At 41.4% G+C, this 22,289-nt stretch overlaps 1 protein-coding gene and 1 pseudogene across 1 annotated transcript; both read left to right on the top strand.

Annotated features, from left to right (window-relative positions):
* Nucleotides 1-5,144: 5,144 nt before the first annotated feature.
* On the top strand, nucleotides 5,145-5,846 carry LOC118844321 (zinc finger protein 2 homolog; the record flags this gene model as incomplete). The annotated part of the gene is made up of 1 exon (XM_036752192.1): nucleotides 5,145-5,846. A coding segment is annotated over one exon (687 nt), but the record flags the coding sequence as incomplete, so codon positions are not given.
* Nucleotides 5,847-8,735: 2,889 nt separating this feature from the next.
* LOC118844320 lies at nucleotides 8,736-9,832 on the top strand (annotated as a pseudogene).
* The last annotated feature ends 12,457 nt before the right edge of the window (nucleotides 9,833-22,289 follow it).

Raw genomic sequence — 22,289 nt, 5'->3', positions numbered from 1 at the left:
CAGGCATTCCTGACTCCAGACCCAGGGTTCTCTCCACTGCACTATCAGCTGCCTCTGATTTCTAGACAATGGAAACCACGCCATGAGTCCATCCTTTCATGAAGAAGGTACACAAGATCAAATTCTATGATTCCAAGTTGGCTGCGTGATTTTCTCCCAGACCTTTCCTAACTCCCCAAAATTAATGCTATGGAAACTATCCTTCAGGAATCCTGGAAACTACCCTGAAATCTTTGTTTGCATGCCCCTGTGGATGCCAGGAATAACTGAGACTGACTGAGAAATAGAATTTGGACTAACTAAGTTGAGTTTGCCAGCAGGAGATTCTCACCCAAGCAGGCAAACACCCCCTGAAGAAATAGTGCACAAGGTTTATATAGAACTCAGGGAGTGAGGAGCCAGGTAGGGGGGCTGGGCAAAGGATGATTCATCAAGGTCCCTGTTGTTTGGGCTTGAGGCTGATCTGACACAATTACCCTTTTACTCAGTTTTGGGTCTAGGAGTTTCTGCCAGAATGGAGCATAACAGGATCGGGCAGAGGATTTGGCTGTTTCTCAGAATAGGTTGTACAACACACCCTACTTTGAGATACTTGCATCACAAGCACTAGTGTGTCATTATGGACTCCTACATGTGACCAGAATGGAGTGATCCTCAAAATGGAGCAGCTCTGTGTCCACATCCCTTTCCCTAAAGAGAACTGAATTACACGTTTTTCTCCATCCTCTTCCCTAACTGATTCCCTATTGCCAGGGTTTCCAGTTCCCAGAGAAGATGTAATCCCCTATTTTGAGCAAAGGGAAGCACCATGGATGCTGGAGGAAGAAGGCCTGAGGACCCTCTGTCCAGGTGAGTGAGGTGAAAGCAGGTATATGAGAGCCGTAATTACGAGAGGCTGCTCTGTGTGGTCATGAAGGAATTGCTAGATTTGGGGCCAGGATGTCCTGCCTTGGAATTCTTTTTCAGGCTTTTTTACTAGCAGTGGCTTTGTAGACCATTCACTGAACCATGGAGCCTGAGTTTCCCCAATTGTAAAATGAGAGGGTTAGACTCCATGGCTTTTCATCTCCCTTCTAGGGATAAATTTATCATCTTATAAGAAGTCATTGCTTGGAATGTGGGGGCACAGAATCTCCTCAAAGTGCTGAAAAGGGCTAGGCCCTCCAGTATGAGCTCTTTCTTTGACCTTCAAGTCAGCACACATTTATTAAGTGCCTGCTGTGTGCCAGGCCTTTTGCGAAGCACTGGAGTCATGAAGAGATACAAAGGATGCCCCTGGCTCTCCTGGATTTCACAGCCTGGTGGAGCAGACAATATTCCAACAAAGTAGAAATCCCATATAGAGAGGACAAATGGGAGCTGGGTGAGAGAGGGAAGGCCCTGATGTTAAGGAGCATTGGGAAAGCCTTATTGTGGAAGGTGGGCTCTAACTGGGGCTTTGGGGAAGCCGGGATGAGCATTCTAGGCAAAAGGGTTAGTGAGAAAAACCCAGGGAGTCAGGAGGTGGAGTGTCCTGTTCACAGAAGAGAAAGGAGGCGCATACCACTGGATTATAGCATATATTGGGGGAGCTGGGGTGAAAAAAGACTGGAAGAATAGGAGAGGGGAAAGTGATGAAATGCTTTAGCACACCTAGGGAGCATTTCATATTTGATCCTTTTGTTGGAGAGCCATTGTAGATTGTTGAGTGGGTGGTGACATTGTCAGGTGAGTGCTTCAGGAAGATGAACTTGATCATGGGGTGGAGGACTGATTGGACTGGGGGGAGATGAGGCAGCCAGACCAACCAGTGAGCAGTGAAATACCTCAGGTGTGAGGTGATGGGGGTCTGAACTAAGAATGTGGCAGTGTTAGACCAGAAGAAATGTATGGGATAGATGTCACACAGGTGGAATCATGGTACTTTGCAGTAGATTGAACATGGTGGTCAGGAAGGTGAATGTGTGAGAGTCAAAGAGGAGAGCATGACACTTCATCTCTGAACCTGGACTATTGAGGATGCTTCAGATAACATTAGGAATGTAAACAGATGGGAGGGTTGGGGGAAAGAGAATGGGTTTCGTTTTTTATATGGTAAAAGGAGGACCAGGAGATAGTCAATAAAACTTAGAGAGAAAGTATCAAAAAAAGGGGGTAACTGACAGTGCCAAAGCCTGCAGAGAAGTCAAGAAGAATGAGGATCAAGAAATGGCCATAGAATTTATTAATTTTAGGATTATTGGTAATTTAAAGAAAGTAGTTTCAGTTGAATAATACAGTTGGGAGCCAGACTGCAGATCATTTCATGAAAGAAAGGAAAGGAGTTGGAGACTCCCATTGTAAATGCCCTCACTAGATATTTGGCCATGATATGGAGGAAAGATACTGGACAATATCTCAGGGAGATGCATGGATTGTTTTGGGAGAAATGGTTTCATTTGTGACAATAGGAAATGAGTCCTTAGTGTGGGAGAGAGTGAGAATTAGTGAAAACATGGAGATTCTAGAGGAAGAATATCCCAAGGGTAGATGAGGGATTGAATGGGATTATTTGCACACACAAAGTGATTTGCTTTAGCAAGCAAAAGGATGACCTTTTCATCTGATGCTGGGGCCAAAAAGAAAGGAAGGCATCTGATTTATGTGAGATAGGCAGAATAAGATAGCTCATGATAAATGTCCAGTTTTTCTGATGAAATAAGAGGCCAAGTTCTTAAGTAAGAAGGTGCAGATGGGGGTGGGCAGGGCAGAGAATAAGCCATAAGGGAGAGTTGGGGATGAATGAAAAGATTTGGAAAAGCTACTGTACTGACTGGCATGGGGAATTAGTTGGGGAGATTTCAAAGGATTACCTTGCCACAGTGAGGGTCCAGCTGAGATTATGCAGCCTACATTTGTTGTGTACCCAGGCAGCCTCGTTTCATGAATTTCTCACTCTCATCTAGCAGCATGAGTAAGAGTGAGGGGTGCGAGCTTTGCATAAATCATCACCCAAGGCCCTTTCCTGATCTCTATGACTCAGTCTCTGTCTGATTCTTGGAGAATCATTGACTGGATTCATGTAGGTGATGACCATTTCCTTTTAGGGAGCTAGGAGGTAGAAACTTGAAGGTATCCCATGGTATGTGATGCATCAGGAGCCTAGAAAGAAGCCTCTGTGATCTTCAATGTTGGGTGTAGTCAGGTTCCTTCAGGGTTAGGACCTAACTTAGAGGTGATTGGATGCAAGAAAGAGACGGAACCATGACTGAAGCCAGAACATGCATTTGACAATTAGGAGAGAGACCTGAATACAGAGATTGAGTTAGAGCCTGGGGCCTGTCAGCCCTAGGTCATCAGGCATAGCAATCATGGGTTTAAAGAGCCTGGTATCTCTGTGGCAAGAATGCCAACCCCAATAACATCTTGCTCTGGTAATTACAGTTTTGATGAGATGTGATTACAAGGGAACCCAGGAATGAGAGGACCACTCTGGTGCAATAACAACCAGCCAGTGAGGGTCTGTGCATGCCTGTGACCATTTGCACATGAATGTCCAACCTTCCTGCAAGTTTGGAAACAACACAGTCAGAAGCAGTCAGAATGTGATATTCTCATTGCATGAACCCCAAAAGCATTATATGCCTGACCATCATGATTTGGAATCACTGCAGAAAGTATCTTATACTGGTTGAAACATACCCATGCTTGTTGTCCCAGAGGATAAATATCTTAGCAACAAAATGGGGTAGTTATTTGCTGCTTAAGGTGCCACTGACAAATTTTTAGTTCAAATCCTTTGGACCACTATTTAGAACATTTTTGGAGATGGGAAACGCCATACATTTTCAGACTTCTGCTTATTACAAGGACTTTTTTTTTCAATAAAAACGGATTTTATTTTTAACATAATATTTTATTTTCTCCTATTAGATATTAAAACAAGTTTTCAACATTTCTTTAAATTTAAAATTCCAAATTCTTTCAGTCCTTCCCTGCTCCCCTCCTTGTGATGGTCAACAATCTCATATAGGTTCTACATGTGCAATTTTTATTACAAGGATTTTATTTTTATTTTAGTGAACAGAGGCATTTAGACACATTTTTTTTTTAAAAAAAGGAGTAAGTAATTGCTATCCCAGAAAATTAATAGGCACTGGTAGCTAGGTGGTGCAGCTGACAGAGCACTAGCCTTGGAATTAGGATGACCTAAGTTCAAATCCAGCCTCAGAAACTTTTACTATTTGACATTTACTATTGTATGAACCAGGACAAGTCACTTGACCCTGATTGCCCCATATAGACCAAACTAAATCTTATGCCTTTGTTAAATACAAAAACAGTACTGGTATTCTTCATGTGACCTCAAATAATGCAACAGAAAAAAATCACAGAAAATTATTACTAGGGAAGTTGCATTATACTTACAGATGTGAGAGATCATGAAATAACTAGAATATTAAGTATATATGCACCAAATGTCATAATATCCATGAAGAAAGGGTTGAAAATGCAAACAATGAAACTGAAAGTGAAAAGGAAAGATTGAAAGTGGAAACAAATGTGTCTAGTATTATGGACAGAGCATACCCAGTCACAAGACTTGGTTCTTGCCTCAGCTGCTGGGATTTGGGTCAAGCCACTCAGCCATTCTTAACTCGTGACCTGAATTGTGAATGTGCCAAGAATGCTATGCCTATATCACAGGTTTTTTGTAAGGATCCGGAGTAACCATGTGTGAAGCTCTTTGTAAATTAAATCATCCTTGGGATATGAACTAAGGGCATTTTGAAATAATTGGTTCTGCCCATTTAAAGATGTTTGAAGGTTGAAGGCTTTTCTCTTTGCCTGGAGAAACAGAATGTAAAGGAGTTTATGTTCTGCCAATGAAGAGAAGGGGATATAATTATATATGTGTCTGTACATGTATTTTTTTTTTTTGCTTATTTCTTTCAGAAGGAGAGATCCGACTTGAAGTGAAGAAGATTCCTGCAGACCTAAGCCTTTGTGTGGAGGAAACTCAGGAGCAAAGATTCATGGGTGATTTTCCCTGTGACTTTACTTGGAGAGAAATCTGTGCTCTTAATCAGGGAATCCATACTGAAGAGAAATGTTATAGATGTAATCAGTGTAGAAAGGATTTCAGAAGTAGCTCCAGTCTTGCTGAACATCAGAGAATCCACAATGGAGAGAAACCTTATGAATGTAATCAGTGTGGAAAGGCTTTCAGACTCAGGTCAAGTCTTAATGTACATCAGAGAATCCACACTGGAGAGAAACCTTATGCATGTAATCAATGTGGAAAGCCTTTTAGAGACAGGTCCGCTCTTGCCAAGCATCAGAGAATCCACACTGGAGAGAAAGCTTATGAATGTAATCAGTGTGGAAAGGCTTTCAGATTCAGCTACATTCTTGTTGTACATCAGAGAATCCACAGTGGGGAGAAACCTTATAAATGTGATCAATGTGGAAAGGCTTTTACACAGAGGACCAGTCTTAGAGTACATCAGAGAATCCACACTGGAGAGATACCTTATGAATGTAATCACTGTGGAAAGGCTTTTACACGGAGGACTCGTCTTACTGAACATCAGAGAATGCACACTGGAGATAAAGCTTATGAATGTAATCGATGTGGAAAGACTTTCAAAGGTAGCTCCAGTCTTTCTGAACACTATAGAATCCACACTGGGGAGAGACCTTATGAATGTAATCACTGTGGAAACACTTTCAGACTCAAGTCCATTCTTAATGTACATCAGAGAATCCACACTGGAGAGAAACCTTATGAATGTAATCAGTGCGGGAAGCCTTTTAGAGACAGGTCCACTCTTGCCAAGCATCAGAGAATCCACACTGGAAAGAAACCTTAGGAATGTAATCAGTGTGAAAAGGCTTTTAGAGAAAGGTCCACTCTTGTTAACCATCAGAGAATCCACAATGGAAAACTATCTTATGCATGTAATCAGCCTGAGAAGGTTTCAGAGGAAGTTCCAATTTTGCTAGACATCATAGAATCCATACCAGAGAAGAATCTTATGAATGTAATCAGTGTGGAAAATCTTTTCTAAAGAGTGCCAATCTTGTTTTACCTAAAAGAATCCTCACTGGAGAGAAACTTTAGGCATGTAATCAATGTGGGATGACTTTTCCACAGAGGGGTAGTCTTACTTCATCAAAGAATCCACACTGAAGGGAAATCTTATGAATATAATCAGTGTGGAAAGGCTTTCAGGAAGAGGTTGAGTCTTGCTGAACATGAGAGAATCTACACTGGAAAGAAACGCATAAGTGCAATCAATGCAGAAATAGTTTCAGACTCAGATCCATTCTTAATGTATATCAGAGAAAACACACTGGAGAAAAACCTTGAGTGTCTGTATCCACAACAAAACTAACAAATCATATGATTATCTTAAAAGATGCAGAATAAGCATTTGACAAAATACAACACCCATTCCTATTAAAAACAGAGATCATAGGAAGAGATGGAGTCTTGTTAAAACGAGAGACAGTGCCTATCTAAAACTATCAACAAGTATGATATGTAATGGGGATAAGCTAGAAGCATTATCCAATAAGATTGGGGGAGAAATAAGGACGTCCATTATCACCACTGTTATTCATATTGTGCTAGAAATGTTAGCTCTAACAATGAGAAGAAAAAGAAATTGAAAGAATTAGAATAGACAAAGAAACAAAGCTATCATTTTCTGCAGAGGAGATATGGCATATTTGGAGAATCCTAGAAAATCAAGTTAAAAATTACTTGGAATAATAAACAACTTTAGCGAAGTTGCAGGCTATAAAATAAACCCACATAAATTATCTGCATTTCTAGATATAACTAACAAAGACTAATAGCAACAGATAGAAAGAGAAATTCCATGTAAAGTTACTGTAAACATCATAAAATAATTGGGAATCTACCTGCCAAAACAAACCAGGAACTATATGAACACAATTGCAAAACACTTTTCACGCAAAGAAAGTCAGATCTAAGTAATTGGAGGAAACATCAGTTGCTCATGGATGGGCCAAACTATTATAATAAAAATTATAATTCTACCTAAATTAAATTACTTATTCAGTGCCATATCAATCAAACTACCAAAAATGATTTTGTAGAGCTGGAAAAAAGAATAAGAAAGTTCATCTACAAGAACAAAAGGTCTAGAATCCCAAAGGAATTAATGAAAAGAAATGCAAGGGAGGTGTTTTAGTGTTACCAGATCTTAAATTGTAAAGCAGGAATCATCCAAAGTATTTGGTACTGGCTAAGAAACAGAGTGGTGGATCAGTAGAATAGGTGAATTATGCAAGACACAACAGTCAAAAACTATAGTAATTTTCTGTTTGATAAATCCAGTCTCCAGCTTCTGGGAAAAGAACTCACTATTTAACAAAAACTGGGGTGGGGGTGGTGGTGTGCAGAGTGGAGCCAAGATGGTGGCTGGAAAGCAGGGACTTGTTTGAGCTCCCTGCCAGGTCCCTCCAAAAACCTGCAAAATGGCTCTGAACAAATTCTAGAGCTGCAGAACCCACAAAAAAGCAGAGGGGAGCGGAGCCCAGCGTGTGCGGTGGCAGGACCAACCAGACCAGGAGCCAGGCAGAACAAGCTCTAGTGCCCTGAATCAGTGAGCTGTGGCAGTCACCAGACTTCTCAACCCACGAACACCAAAGACATCAGAGAAGGTTAGTGGGAAAACTTGCAGGAGACAGAGTGAAAGGAGTTAGCAGTTTGGTCACGCCTCCAGGGGCAGCAGGGGTGGTGCAGCTACAGAACCACAGCTGCAGGTGCTTCCGGCCCCAGGCCCACCTGGTGGGAAGAAATAAGTGATGGATCAGAGCAGGAGTGCGGAGCCTGCTTAAGATCTGAGTCAGGTCCAGGCTGCTGGTTCTTGGGGGAGGAGGAGTGTTGGTGTGGCAGAACTGGCTGTGTAGAAATAGCTCTGAAAACAACGGCGCATCCCCTCAAGCTAGGAACAAAGTACTCTTTACAAGTAATCATACCCTCACGAAAAACTCAAGGGTTAAGTAACATGGAATCTTTCTTTGGTGACAAAGAAGACCAAAACATACAGCCAGAAGAAGTCAACAAAGTCAGAGAGCCTACATCAAAAGCCTCCAAGAAAAACATGAACTGTTCTCAGGCCACGGAAGAGCTCAAAAAGGATTTGGAAAAGCAAGTTAGAGAAATAGAGGAAAAATTGGGAAGAGAAATGAGAATGATGTGAGAAAACCATGAAAAACAAGTCAATGACTTGCTAAAGGAGACCCAAAAAAATACTGAAGAAAATAACACCTTAAAAAATAGACTAACTCAAATGGCATAAGAGCTCCAAAAAGCCAATGAGGAGAAGAATGCCTTGAAAGGCAGAATTAGCCAAATGGAAAAGGAGGTCCAAAAGACCACTGAAGAAAATACTACCTTAAAAATTAGATTGGAGCAAGCGAAAGCTAGTGCCTTTATTAGAAATCAAGAATTTATGAAATAGAACCAAAAGAATGAAAAAAAAATGGAAGACTGTGAAATATCTCATTGGAAAAGCCACTGACCTGCAGAATAGATCCAGGAGAGACAATTTAAAAATTATTGGACTACCTGAAAGTCATGATCAAAAAAAGAGCCTAGACATCATCTTTCAAGAAATTATTAAGGATAACTGCCCTGATATTCTAGAACCAGAGGGTAAAACAGAAACTGAAAGAATCCTCCAATCACCTCTTGAAAAAGATCCCCAAACAGGCGCCGGGAAGGCCAAGTGTTTGGACAGACGCTTCTGATCTATTATGGCAGTCAAATGGACTGGTGGACATTCTTCTCCTATTCTGTGCTTGGGTGCATATAAAGAAGGGCTGGTGGCTTCAGGAGCAGAAGGTGGTGACCTCATAACTTGGAGCCAAGAAAGGATTCCATTGGGACAGATACAATTCCACGGGACTGATGATGTTACCTGTGTCAGATTTTCTCCTACCTGTCCTAACAAACTATATGCATCACATGGTGAAGTTATTAGCATTCTGGATGTCAGATCCTTCAAAGGTTCCATTGACGATTTTCACATGAATGAAGAGGAAATCAATTGTCTTACATTGAATGAAACAGAAAAACTCCTAGCTTCTGCATATGACTCCGGAATGATCAAAATCTTAGACTTGGAAAACAAACAGGTTAGCCGATCGCTGAGGAAACATTCAAACATCTGTTCTTCTGTTGGTTTTTGGCCTCAGATACCTCAGAGCCTATCGTCATGTGGACTAGACATGCAGGTAATGCTGTGGAACCTACAGAAAGCTCAGCCACTCTGGATGGCAAACTTACAGAAAGACGAAACAAATGAGGCGGGAGAACAGGCACCCGGTCAGGTCTTTAATCCTGCCCTCACTCACTCTCTCTCCATGGCATCTTATGGAAATGTTTTTAGCTGTGGCGCTGAAGATGGCAAAGTCCGAATTTTTAGAGTGTTGGGGGTTAAATGTGAACAGGAACTAGGGTTTAAGGGCCATACACTGGGGGTGTCACAGGTGCACTTCCTTCCAGATTCCTATTTGTTGCTCAGTGGAGGGAATGATGGGAAGGTACTGTTATGGGATGTGAGCAGCAAAGTTGGGGGAAGATAGAAGAGTCCTGTAAAATTCACCCGTAGGAAAAGCCTAAAACATCAGCCTGTCCCAAACAAAAAGGAAATGATAATGCTTTAGAAACAGATGAAGCAATGTGTACTGAACTCTTACCAAAGCTGACTGTTGAACATGGGGAAAAAGTGAACTGGATCTCATATACCAAGATAAAGGGGTCTGGAAAAATACTTGTTGCTGATCAGAGTAGTTCTATATCTGTGTATCCCCTAAGTGACTTCTAAATTCAATAAAGAAATCATTTAAAATCCAAAAAAAAAAAAAGATCCCCAAAAGAAAACTCCTAGGAATATTGTAGCCAAATTCTACGGTTCCTAGGTCAAGGAGAAAATTCTGCAAGCAGCCACAAAAAAACAATTTGAGTATTGTGGAAATACAATCAGGACAACACAAGATCTAGCAGCTTCTACATTAGGGGATTGAGAGGCTTGGAATATGATATTCTGGAGGTCAAAAGAGCTGGGAGTAAAACTGAGAATCTCCTACCCAGCAAAATTGAGTATAATACTTCAGGGTCAAATATGGATTTGCAATGAAACAGAGGATGTTCAAGCATTCTTGATGAAAAGACCAGAGCTGAATAGAAAAATTTACTTTCAAATAAATAGGAAAGAGAAACCGCAAGGGACTTACTAAAGTTGAACTGTTTGCATTCCTCCATGGAAAGATGATATTTGTAACTCATGAGACCTTTCTCAGTATTAGGGTAGTTGAAGGGAATATACATATACATATAGACAGACGGCACAAGATGAGCTGAATAAGGAGGGATGATGTCTAAAAAAAATAAAATTGAGGGGTGAGAGGAATATGTTAGGAGGAGAAAGGGAGAGATAGAATAGGGTAAAATATCTTGCATAAAAGTGTCAAGAAAGGGGGGGCGGAGCCAAGATGGTGGCTGGAAAGCAGGGACCAGCCTGAGCTCCCTGCCGAGCCCCTCCAAAAACCTATAAAAAATGGCTCTGAACCAATTCTAGAATGGCAGAACCCACAGAACAGCAGAGGGAAGCAGGGCTCCAGCCCAGGACAGCCTGGATGGTCTCTGGGTAAGGTCTATCCCGCACGGAGCTGGGAGCTGGGAACGGAGTGGAGCAGAGCCCAGCCTGAGCGACTTGGACCATCCAGACCAGAAGCCGGGCGGAGGGGGCCCTAGCGCCCTGATTCAGTGAGCTGCAGCAGTTATGAGACTTCTCAACCCACAAACACCAAGGACTGCTGAGAAGGTTAGTGGGAAAAGCTGCGGGAGTGGAAGGAGTTCGCAGTTCGGCTTCCAGCCCCGGGGGCAGCGGAGGTGGGGCAGCTAAGGCTGCTGCTGCTTCCGGCTCCAGGCCCACCTGGTGGGAGGAATTAAGTGGCGGATCAGAGCAGGGGTGCACAGCCTGCCGAAGATCTGAGCCCAGTTCGGGTTGGGGGTCCTTGGGGAAGGAGCAGTGCTGGTGTGGCAGAGCTGGCACCTCCCCCCCAAACGTGGAACATAGAACTCTGTAGTCTACAAGCAGTCATACCCCACTGAAAAACTCAAAGGTCAAGTTAGTTGGCTGGGATTATGGTCAGGCAGCGAAAACGCACCGAGATTTAGTCTCAGACTCTGCATTCTTTCTTTGCTGACAAAGAAGACCAAAACATACAGACAGAAGAAATTAATAAAGTCAAAGAGCCTACAACAGATACCTCCAAGAAAAACATGAACTGGTCCCAGGCCATGGAAGAGCTCAAAAAGGATTTGGAAAAGCAAGTTAGAGAAGTAGAGGAAAAATTGGGAAGAGAAATGAGAAGGATGCAAGAAAACCATGAAAAACAAGTCAATGACTTGCTAAAGGAGACCCAAAAAAATACTGAAAAATACACTGAAGAAAACAACACCTTAAAAAACAGATTAACTCAAATGGCAAAAGAGCTCCAAAAAGCCAATGAGGAGAAGAATGCCTTGAAAGGCAGAATTAGCCAAATGGAAAAGGAGGTCCAAAAGACCACTGAAGAAAATACTACTTTAAAAATTAGATTGGAGCAAGTGGAAGCTAGTGACTTTATGAGAAACCAGGATATTATAAAACAGAACCAAAGGAATGAAAAATGGAAGACAATGTGAAATATCTCCTTGGAAAAACCACTGACCTGGAAAATAGATCCAGGAGAGATAATTTAAAAATTATTGGACTACCTGAAAGCCATGATCAAAAAAAGAGCCTAGATATCATCTTTCAAGAAATTATCAAGGAGAACTGCCCTGATATTCTAGAGCCACAGGGCAAAATAGAAATTGAAAGAATCCATCGATCGCCTCCTCAAATAGATCCAAAAAAGAAATCTCCTAGGAATATTGTCGCCAAATTCCAGAGCTCCCAGATCAAGGAGAAAATACTGCAAGCAGCCAGAAAGAAACAATTTGAGTATTGTGGAAACCCAATCAGAATAACCCAGGATCTGGCAGCTTCTACATTAAGAGATCGAAGGGCTTGGAATGCGATATTCCGGAGGTCAATGGAGCTAGGATTAAAACCTCGAATCACCTATCCAGCAAAACTGAGTATCATGCTCCAAGGCAAAATATGGATTTTCAATAAAATAGAGGACTTTCAAGCTTTCTCAGTGAAAAGACCAGAACTGAACAGAAAATTTGACTTTCAAACATAAGAATCAAGAGAAGCATGAAAAGGTAATCAAGAAACAGAAATTGCAAGGGACTTACTAAAGTTGAACTGTTTTGTTTACATTCCTACATGGAAAGAGGACATGGATGATTCATGAGACCTCAGTATTAGGGTAGCTGAAGGGAATATGCATATATATATATATATATATATATATATGTTTATGTATATATATATAAGTGAATGTGTATGTATGTATATATCTATGTGTATATATATGTGTGACACAGGGTGAGTTGAAGATGAAGGGAAGATATCTAAAAGAAATAAAATGAAATTAAGGGATGAGAGAGCATCATACTGAGAGAGGGAGATAGGGAGAGATAGAATGGGGTGGATTATCTCACATAAAGGTGGCAAGAGGAAGCAGTTCTGTGGGAGGAGGGGAGAGGGCAGGTGAGGGGGGAATGAGTGAACCTTGCGCTCATCAGATTTGGCCTGAGGAGGGAATACCATACGTACTCAGTTGTGTATCTTACCCCACAGGAAAGAAGAGGGAGGAAGAAAAAAAAATAAAAGGGGGGGATGATGGAGGGGAGGGCAGATGGGGGTGAAGGTAATCAAAAACAAACACTTTGGAAAGGGGACAGGGTCAAGGGAGAAAATTCAATAAAGCGGGATGGGTGGGGAAGGAGCAAAATGTAGTTAGTCTTTCACAACATGAGTATTATGGAAGGGTTATACATAATGATACACATGTGGCCTAGGTTGAATTGCTCGACTTCTTAGGGAGGGTGGGTGGGAAGGGAAGAGGGGAGAGAATTTGGAACTCAAAGTTTTAAAATCAGATGTTCAAAAACAAACAAAAAAAAGTTTTTGCATGCAATTAAAAAATAAGATACACAGGCAATGGGGCGTAGAAATGTATCTTGCCCTACAAGAAAGGAAGGGAAAAGGAGATGAGAGGGGAGGGGGGTGATAGAGGGGAGGGCTGACTGGGGAACAGGGCAACCAGAATATATGCCATCTTGGAGTGGGGGGGAGGGTAGAAATGGGGAGAAAATTTGTAATTCAAACTATTGTGAAAATCAATGCTGAAAACTAAATATGTCAAATAAATTAAATTTTAAAAAAAGGCAAAAAAAAAGTGTCAAGAAAAAGCTGTTGTAATAGAAGGCAAGAGGGGGTAGGTGAAAGGGAATGAGTGAAACTTGCTCTCATTGGATTTGGCTTAAGGAGGGAATAATCTACCCACTCATTTGGGTATCTTACCCTACAGAAAAGTATTAGGGAAGAAGATAACTGGGGGGATGATAGAAGAGTGGGCAGATTGGGGGAGGAGGTAGTCAAAAGTAAACACTTGAGCATGGACAGGGACAAAGGAGAAAATTGAATAAAGGGGGACAGGACTGGATGTAGGGTTATATAGTTAGTCTTTCCCAACATGACTATTATGGAAATGTTTTGCATGGCAATACATGTATAACCTATATTGAATTGCTTGCTTTCTCAAGGAGGGTGAGTGTGGAGGGAAAACGGGAGAGAAATTGGAATTCAAAGTTCGAAAATCAAATGTTGAAAAAAAAATTGTTTTTACATGCAACTGGGAAATAAGATATACAGGCAATGGGATATAAAAAATCTATCTTGCCCTACAAGAAAGTAAGAGGAAAAGTGATGGGCAGGGGGGGGGGCGGCACAGAGTGCACTAATAGAAGGGAGGTCAGATTGGGGAAGGAGGCAATCAGAATGCATGCCATCGTGGGAGGTGAGGGTAGAGATGGGGAGAAAATTTGTTACTCAGCATCTTGTTGAAATGAATGTTGAAAACAAAAAACTCCTGGGAAAACTGGAAAAAGAGTATGGCAGAAACTAGGCATAGATCAACATCTTATACCCTATACCAAGATAAAGTTAAAATGGGTACATGATTTAGATGTAAAGACAGATATTATAAGCAAACTGATAGAGCAAGGAATAGTTTATCTGTCAGATCTATGGAGAAGGGAAGAATTTATGACCAAACAAGATGATAGAAAACATCATGAAATGCAAAATGATTGATTTTGATTACATCAAATTGAAAAGTTTTTGCACAAACAAAGCCAATGCAGCCAAAATTGGAATGGAAGCAGAAAGCTGGGAAACAATATTTATAACCAGTGTCTCTGATAAATGCCTCATTTCTAAAATATATAGAGAACTGAGTTGAATTTCTAAGTATATGAACAGGCAGTTTTCAGAGGAAGAAATCAAAACTATAGTCAAATGAAAAAGCGTTCTAAATCACTATTAATTAGAGAAATACAAATCAAAATGACTCTGAGGTATCCTGTCACACCTCTCAGATTGGCTAACATGACAAAACAGGAAAATTATAAATGCTGGAGAAGACGTGGGAAAATTGGAACACTAAGTGTGAACTGATCCAACCTTTCTGGAGAGCAATTTGGAACTATGCCCTAAGGGCCATAAAATTATGCATACCCATTGACCCAGCAGTACCACTTCTATGTCTGTATCTCAAAGAGATCAGAAAAATGGGAAAAAGACCCACATGTACAAAAATATTTATAGCAGCTCTTTTTGTGGTGGCAAAAAGTTGGAAATTGAGGGGATGTCCATCAGTTGAGGAATATGGATGTATAAGTTGTGGTATATGAATGTAATGGAATACTATTGTGCTGCAAGAAAAGATGAGCAGACAGACTTCAGAGAAATCTGAAAAGTCTTATATGAACTGATGCCGAGTGAGGTGAGCAGAACTAGGAGAACCCTGTACACAGTAACAGCCACATTGCATGATAACTGACCTTTATGGAATTAGCTATTCTCAGCAATGCAAGGATCTAAGACAACTCCAAAAGACTCATTGAAAATTCTATCTACATCCAGGAAAGAATTTTGGAGTCTGAATTCAGTTGGAAGCATACTATTTGCTCTCCTTTTGTTTTGTTTCTTCTTTCTCCTGGTTCCTCCCATTAGTGAGCCTTCTTCTTGACATCATGAATAATGTGAAAATCTGTTTAATATGAATGTATAAGCAGAACCTATATCAGGTTGCATGCTGTCTTGGGGAGGAGGGAGGCAAGGGTGGGGGAGAAAATTCAAAAATCAAAATCTTATGGAAGTGAATGTTAAAAGTAAATTATAGAGATTTTTAAAAAATGTATAGTTAAAATTTTTTTTAAACCTTATGAGTAATAAAAGTGGAAAGGCTTTTACAGGAAGGCGCAGTCTTACTGACTGATTTACAATTGGGGAAGGAGTACAAGACTGTCTATAGCCACATTATTTATTTCACATATTCAGAGTACATCAGGTTAAATGTTGGTCTGGACACATCAAAAGACGAAATTAAGATTGCTGGGAGAAATGTTACCAATGTCAGAGGCAGTTAGGTACTACCTTGGTTAGAGCACTGGCCCTGGAATGAAGAGGACTTGAGTTCATATCTGACCTCAGACACTTCCTAGCTGTGGGACCCTGGGCCAGTCACTTGACCCTAATTGGCTTAATGTCAGATATGTGCAGGATTATATTCTGATATCAGAAAGTAAAAAATTAAGAAGCCTCTTGATGAAGGTAAAAGAGGAAAGTATTAAAGCTAACTTGAAACTTAACATTAAAAAACTAAGATCATGGCAAAGGTTCCATTAGCTCCTGGCAGAGAGAGGAGAAGAAATGAAGCAGTGTCAGATTTTATATTCTTAGACTCAAAGATCACTGTAAATGGCAACTGTAGTCATCAAATTAAGAGATGCTTCCTCTTTGTCGGGAAAGCTATGGCTAATCTGGACAGCATACTGAAAAGCAGAGACATCACCTTGCCAATGAAGGTACCTTTAGTCAAAGCCATTTTTTTTCCAGTAGCAATGTATGGCTAGAAGAGTTGGAATCTAAGGAAAGCTGATTGCCACAGAATTGACACTTTCCGATTGTGGTGCTGCAGAAGACTTTTGAGAGTCCCTTGGCCTGCAAGAACATCAAATCCAATTAATTCATACTATTCACTAGAAGATCAGACACTGAAGTTGAAGCTTAAATTCTTTGGCCACATAATGAGGAGACAGGACTCACTGGAAAGACTTTGGTGTTGGTAAGGATTAAAGGCAGAAAGAGAAAGAGATGGCAAAGGATGAGGTGGACAGTGTTATGGAAGCAATGAGCTTGAGCTTGGAAAAAAAAACTTTGGGAGACACTGAAGGATGGAAAGGCTTGGCAAGCTGTGGTCCCCGAGGTGACAAAGAGTAAGGAATGAGTGAACAACAAAAATAATTGCTTCTTCTAGAAGCGGCAACATTTCATACACAATAGTTTCCTAAATATCCCAACATAAGGAAAACTAGGAGATAATAGCAATATGATGTTATGGATTTAAAAGACGAGGTAAAATTATTGGCAGTCTAATGACATCAATTCAATTTATTGCATTTCCAAATTGTCTTATATAAGAAATTGCTTCATGTATCTCTCAATTTGACACTCTGGGCTAATTGCGTTCAGAGACCAGTGTAATAGAATTTTGGTCCAATCATGCTTTTATTTCTTATCCTTAAAATTTCTAAACATCACCTTCCTATCAAATTTTATGAATATTTTGCAATAAGATCTCACCTACTATGAAAAAGCATTCATTTGGACCCTTGCCCTATTCCAGTCAATATCAATCAATCTGATATTCTTCATAAATCATATAGGGATAGCTAGGTTCTTATAGTGGGCCTCAAACTTTAACATAATGTTCACTATGTGTTTACCAAGTTCTGAGCCTCACTTGGGCAACCACAAGAATGTGGACAAAGAGATCTCCATCACATTTTACTCAAATTCCATGTCCAAAACCAGGATGGGTAGGATTGCTTGATTCTTTGGAAAGGCCCTCAAGTTATTTTTATGCCTCCATTCCATTCTCTCATCCAACCTGTACAGGTGATCATCTTATGACCACTTTGTCAGGGGAGATGCCACAGGCTTCACCCAACCTATGAACTGCCCCACCCCCTGCTAATGTTATTTTTGGCCCTCGAGCAATATCTATCAACTAATGAGATGCTGTATTTTGCCATGCCTCTTTTCCATATTTTGGTATGAAACACTATAAAAGAAGGTACTGGAAGAAGGGGCCATCTAAGATCCTGAGGAAGATCTGAGGTCCACTTCATTAGAGGGCACCATGGATTCTTAAATAAGGTGCCATTGGCTCAGACCTCTGCCTCAGTCTTCCATCGTAGTTGTTTGTATAGATGTCTACTTATGACCCATCATTATGTCAAATACTATTTCCTAACTTTCCTTTCCATCCACCCACTTTAATGTATTCTTCTTCCTCTCTTTCCACCTTTTTTTTTTTTTTTAAAGATCAAGACATATCAGGACCCCTTCCAGGTCTTCTCTAATTTGATTCCCTCCTTGAGCCCTGAGGGACACATATAACTTCTCCACATTTAAATAAAAGTAGTTTATTTTTTATTTTTTTTATTCCCCTAGGCTAGTTCATTCTTCTTTACTTTCTTATGTATCTCTTCAGTTGTGTTTGAGCTTCAAAAGCTCTCCGCAGTTATGGTCTTTTCATCAAGAATGCTTGGAAGTCCTTTCCTTATGGGTCATTTTCCCCTTGTATCATTATAGTCAGTTTTGTTGGATAAATTACTCTTCATTATAAGGCCATATCCTTTACCTTCTAGCATATCCTAGTTCAAGCTCTGTGCTCTTTAAGTGATGGTTATTGCCAAATTGTGCGTGATCCTCTGGCTGTTTGGTACTGGAATTGTTTTGTTTTGTTTCTGACTGCTTGCTGTTTTTTTTCTCATTCACCTGTTAGCGCTGTTTTTGGCAGTGGTGTTCCTGGGAGTTTTCAGAGATTTCTTTCAGAAAGTTTATTTTGACTTTATGCTCTGGTTGTAAGACATCTGGGCAGTTTTAAGATTTCTTGAAATCTCATAATGAGGCTGCTTTTTTTTTTTAACATGGCATTCAGATACTCCAGTGTTATTTAAATTTTCCCTTATCTTTTTTCTATGTGAGTTTTTTTTTAACCGGAGATAATGACATTTTCTTCTTTTATGCAACCTTTTAAATTTGTTTTAATATTTGTTATTGCCTTGTGGCTTCTGTTTGTTGTATTCAAAATTTTAGAGTTTGTTGCTTGGCCAAGGTTTTATACCCCTTGTACCAGTCTGTTACCTCCTTGATTCTTTCTCCCTCACCACTCATATCTTTTCCATTTTTTCCCCCTCAAGCACTCCCAATTCCACTTCTAAACATGTTTAACTCTTACTTCAATGCTTCCAGAAATTTCAGGTGAGTTTGTGCCCAAGCTGTGTTTTTTAGAGGCAGTGCTTGCAGATAGAAGTCACTCTTCTTTTTGTGTCTCCCATTCCCTTGCCACCATAACAATTCATTATGGTGAGGTTCTTCTTTTGTTGGCTCATTCTTTCAGCCTACTTCCTCTGCAGCACCTTGGAGGGAATGTCTGGGCTGCTCTTGTTGCTGCTTTCTTAGAGTCCTGAGTGTTGTTTTATTCCAGGATATCAGGGGCAGAATAGAGGCCTATGAGCTCTCATTGTTTCCAAAGTGATCTGATCCAGAGCAAAATGAGATTATTGCCCTGCTGTTCTGAGCTCTCCAAGTTTCTGACCTGGGTTTGAGTCTATACAAGAGTGGACTGCTGCCAGGCTCTGTCCCTGCTGGCCAACTAATAAGCTCTGCTGGCTGGCTCAGAGAAGTTAAGTTTCTCTTTATTTTGGGATTCCTGCCCTTATTATTCCACTGTAGGCTGGGCTGGACATTGGAAGGCAGACCCTGCTTGGCATCCCAGGCCTGAGCTATACCCCTGCTTCCCTCAGGCTTCTGCACTTCCTTGCTTCATTCCCCAGGGCCTCCCCACCCAGTAATTCCAGTGCTTGGCACAGATTCCCTTGACCCCGGTTGTGGGAGCTGGGCCTGGGTAGAGGGTGAGAGAGCTGCCAGTGGCAGCCATCCTGTTGTAGTTTTCTGATTTGGGTCTGAATCTCCTTGCCCTGTTACTCAGGATTTCATTGCAGGAATGCTTCTTGTGCAGTGTCTTCCTCACTAGATTTGTTCCCAGGGTCCATGGACCTCCCCTTCCCCACCCCACTCCCCGTGCCAACCTGGACCCAGGACTCACAGGTTCTTCTGGTTTTCCCCATCAGAATTTGGTCTGGTACATTGTCCAGATCTCTTAGCTGTTTGTGGAGAGGAGTTCACTGCATTCCTTCCTCACTCTGCCATCTTGATTCTGCCATGCCTAGAAACATTATCCTCAGGTTACCTAAGTTGAGAAAACTGGCCCAGATGTTAAGGGATTTGCCCAGGATCACATAGCCATGAGTGTGTGAGACTTCATGTGAGCCCAGGTCGTCCCCAGGGTCAGTCTTCCTGACTCCTAGACCAGTGCTCTTGGCAGAGGAGGAAGATGAAAGCTCCTGGAAGAAATCTGTCACTAAGATAATTGATCAGTAAACATTCATTAAGTCCTTAGGACACACAGAGAGGCAAGAGATGATACAGTTACTGAAGGACCTCAGAACAGATTGGGGAATTGTGCAGAACAGAACATAATTAAAAGAGGGAAAGCACTAGAATTAAGAGGGATTGGGAAATGTTTCCATAGATGAGACTGAAGTTGGGACATAAGACAGCCAGTGCAGCCAGTAGGGCAGATAGGTGGTGCAGTGGAAACACTGTGAGGTCTGGAGTCAGGAAACCTGAGTTCAAATCCGGCCTCAGACTCTTACTAGCTGTGTGACCCTGGGCAAGTCACTTGACCCTGTTTGCCTCAGTTTCCTCCTCTGTAAAATGAGCTGGAGAAGGCAGTGGCCAACCACTCTAGTATCTTTGCCAAGGAAACCCCAAAATCATGAAGAGGTGAACGTGACTGAGCAACAAAAGCAACATTTGTGAAGGCAGGAGGCAGAGATGAGGAGGAAGAGTGGGGCAGTGGGGCTGTCCATTGAAATGGGGCTGGCCACTGAAAATGTGTGGAGCTGAGAGATGGAGGGTGTTGTTTAGGAAACAGCCAGGAGGCCAGGGTCACTGGATAGAACAGTACATCTAGGTAGGGACTAAGTCATAAAGGGCTTTGCATGACTTGTATTTGTGTTTTGTACTGGTGGTTATTGAGTGGAGGGTAGGGTGGTGACATAGTCAGAGCCTCCCTTTAGGAAAAATCACTTTAGTGGCTGAATAGAGGACAGATTAGAGTGGGGAGAAGCTTGAGGCAGACTACAGAGAATTTCAAAGAAAGTAAAGGAAAGGAGTTGGATGCACCAGTTGTAAATGGCTGTCTCTAGCTCTCTGGCCATGAAATGGAGGAAAGATATGGTACAATATCTCATGGGGCAGCATGGTTCATTGAGTGTGTTTTGAGAGAAATGATTTTATTTCTGACAACAGGAAAGGAGTCCTTAGTGTGGGAGAGAGTAAAAAACAGTGAAAAAATGTAGATAGTAGGGGAAGAAGGTACCAAGATAGATGAGAGATAGAATGGGATTATCTGCACAAAGTTAAAGCAAGCAAAAGTAGGACCTTTTTATCTGATAGGGAAAGGAAGGCATCTGAGTAATGTGAGATAAGGAGAATAAGAGAGCTTCTGATAAATGTCCAGTTTTTTTCAATGTCAAAGGAGGCCAAGGGGCAACTAGGTGGTGCAGTGAGTAGAGCATCAGCCCTGGAGTCAGGAGGACCTAAGTTCAAATTCAACCTCAGAAACTTGATACACTTACTAGCAGTGTGACTTTGGGCAAGTCACTTAACCCCAATTGCCCTGCCTTCCCCCCTGCAAAAAAAAGAAAAGAATGAATGAAAGAAAGAAAAAGGAGGCCAAGCTCTTAAGCAAGAATGTGTGGGTGGGTGGGGTTGGGGCGAAAGAAAACAAGCCATAAGGAAGGATTGAGGATGAATGAAAATATTTGGAAAAGCTGCTGTGGTGAGTGGCATGGGGAATTAGTTACAGAGATGTCAAAGGATTGCCTTGCCACGATGATGGTTGAGTTTAGATTATGCAGCCTACATTTGTAGAGGACCCAGGCAGCCTGTTTTCATAATTTTCCCACTCTAATCAAGCAGCATGAGTGAAGGTTATTGCCTTACTTGGAAGTAATCCAAGGCTAAGCTTTGCATAAATCACCTCCCAAGATTGTAGGGGCCAGCTCTGAGATAGTCCGTGGTGAGAAAGGTAAATGACAGGTTCTCCCTTAAGCCTGAGCCTGTTCTAGCTATCTTTGAGAACGTGCAGATCGGCATGTGGAGATCCAGCTATATCTTGCTAAGCCTCCTAGGCCTGTGTAAGACAAGGCCGGCCGAGGCAAGGTCTGTGCAAGGCAAGACCGTACAAAGATAAGAGGAAGTGGCCAGGAACCGCCCTCGCAGCTGTGATCCTCATGGAAAAGAACAGAAATGTTTCAGTACAGGTATCTGCATGGGAATGATCAGGAGTGTTGCAATATAGTCAGCATCAGTGTATTGGAGTTACGTGGGCTACGTGAGACACGTGGCAGGATGTCCCAGTAAAGTATCAAAGATGTTCCAGGAAAGTAACAAAGCAATGCATGAGGTAATGGCTCAGAAACAGTATAAAAGTCTGTTGCTTGCCTGAGTAAAGTTGAGTTCTGATTCGGACTCCCAGCCAATGAGAAGAATGGAAAAGGACGTCCAAAAGATCACTGAAGAAAATGCTGCCTTAAAAATTAGAATGGAGCAAGTGGAAGCTAGTGACTTTATGAAAAATCAAGAAATTATAAAACAGAACCAAAAGAATGAAAAAATGGAAGACAATGTGAAATATCTCATTGAAAAAACCACTGACCTGGAGAATAGACGCAGGACAGATAGTTTAAAAATTATTGGATTACCTGAAAGCCACGATAAAAAAAAAATGCCTAGACATCATTTTTCAAGAAATTATCAAGGAAAACTGCTCCAATATTCTAGAACCATAGGGTAAAATAGAAATTGACTGAAATCATCTCTTATCCTCTCATCAGAGGATTCTGTTAACAGGGTTTTTACTAAGCCATCTCTAAACCTGAGAATGCTTGGAGCCACACAAAGCAGGCCTAGATACAGGAGTGCCAG

This window comes from Trichosurus vulpecula, chromosome 3, assembly GCF_011100635.1.
Source record: "Trichosurus vulpecula isolate mTriVul1 chromosome 3, mTriVul1.pri, whole genome shotgun sequence".
NCBI classification, from domain to species: Eukaryota; Metazoa; Chordata; class Mammalia; order Diprotodontia; family Phalangeridae; genus Trichosurus; species Trichosurus vulpecula.
This window is presented reverse-complemented; position numbering and strand designations above follow the sequence as displayed.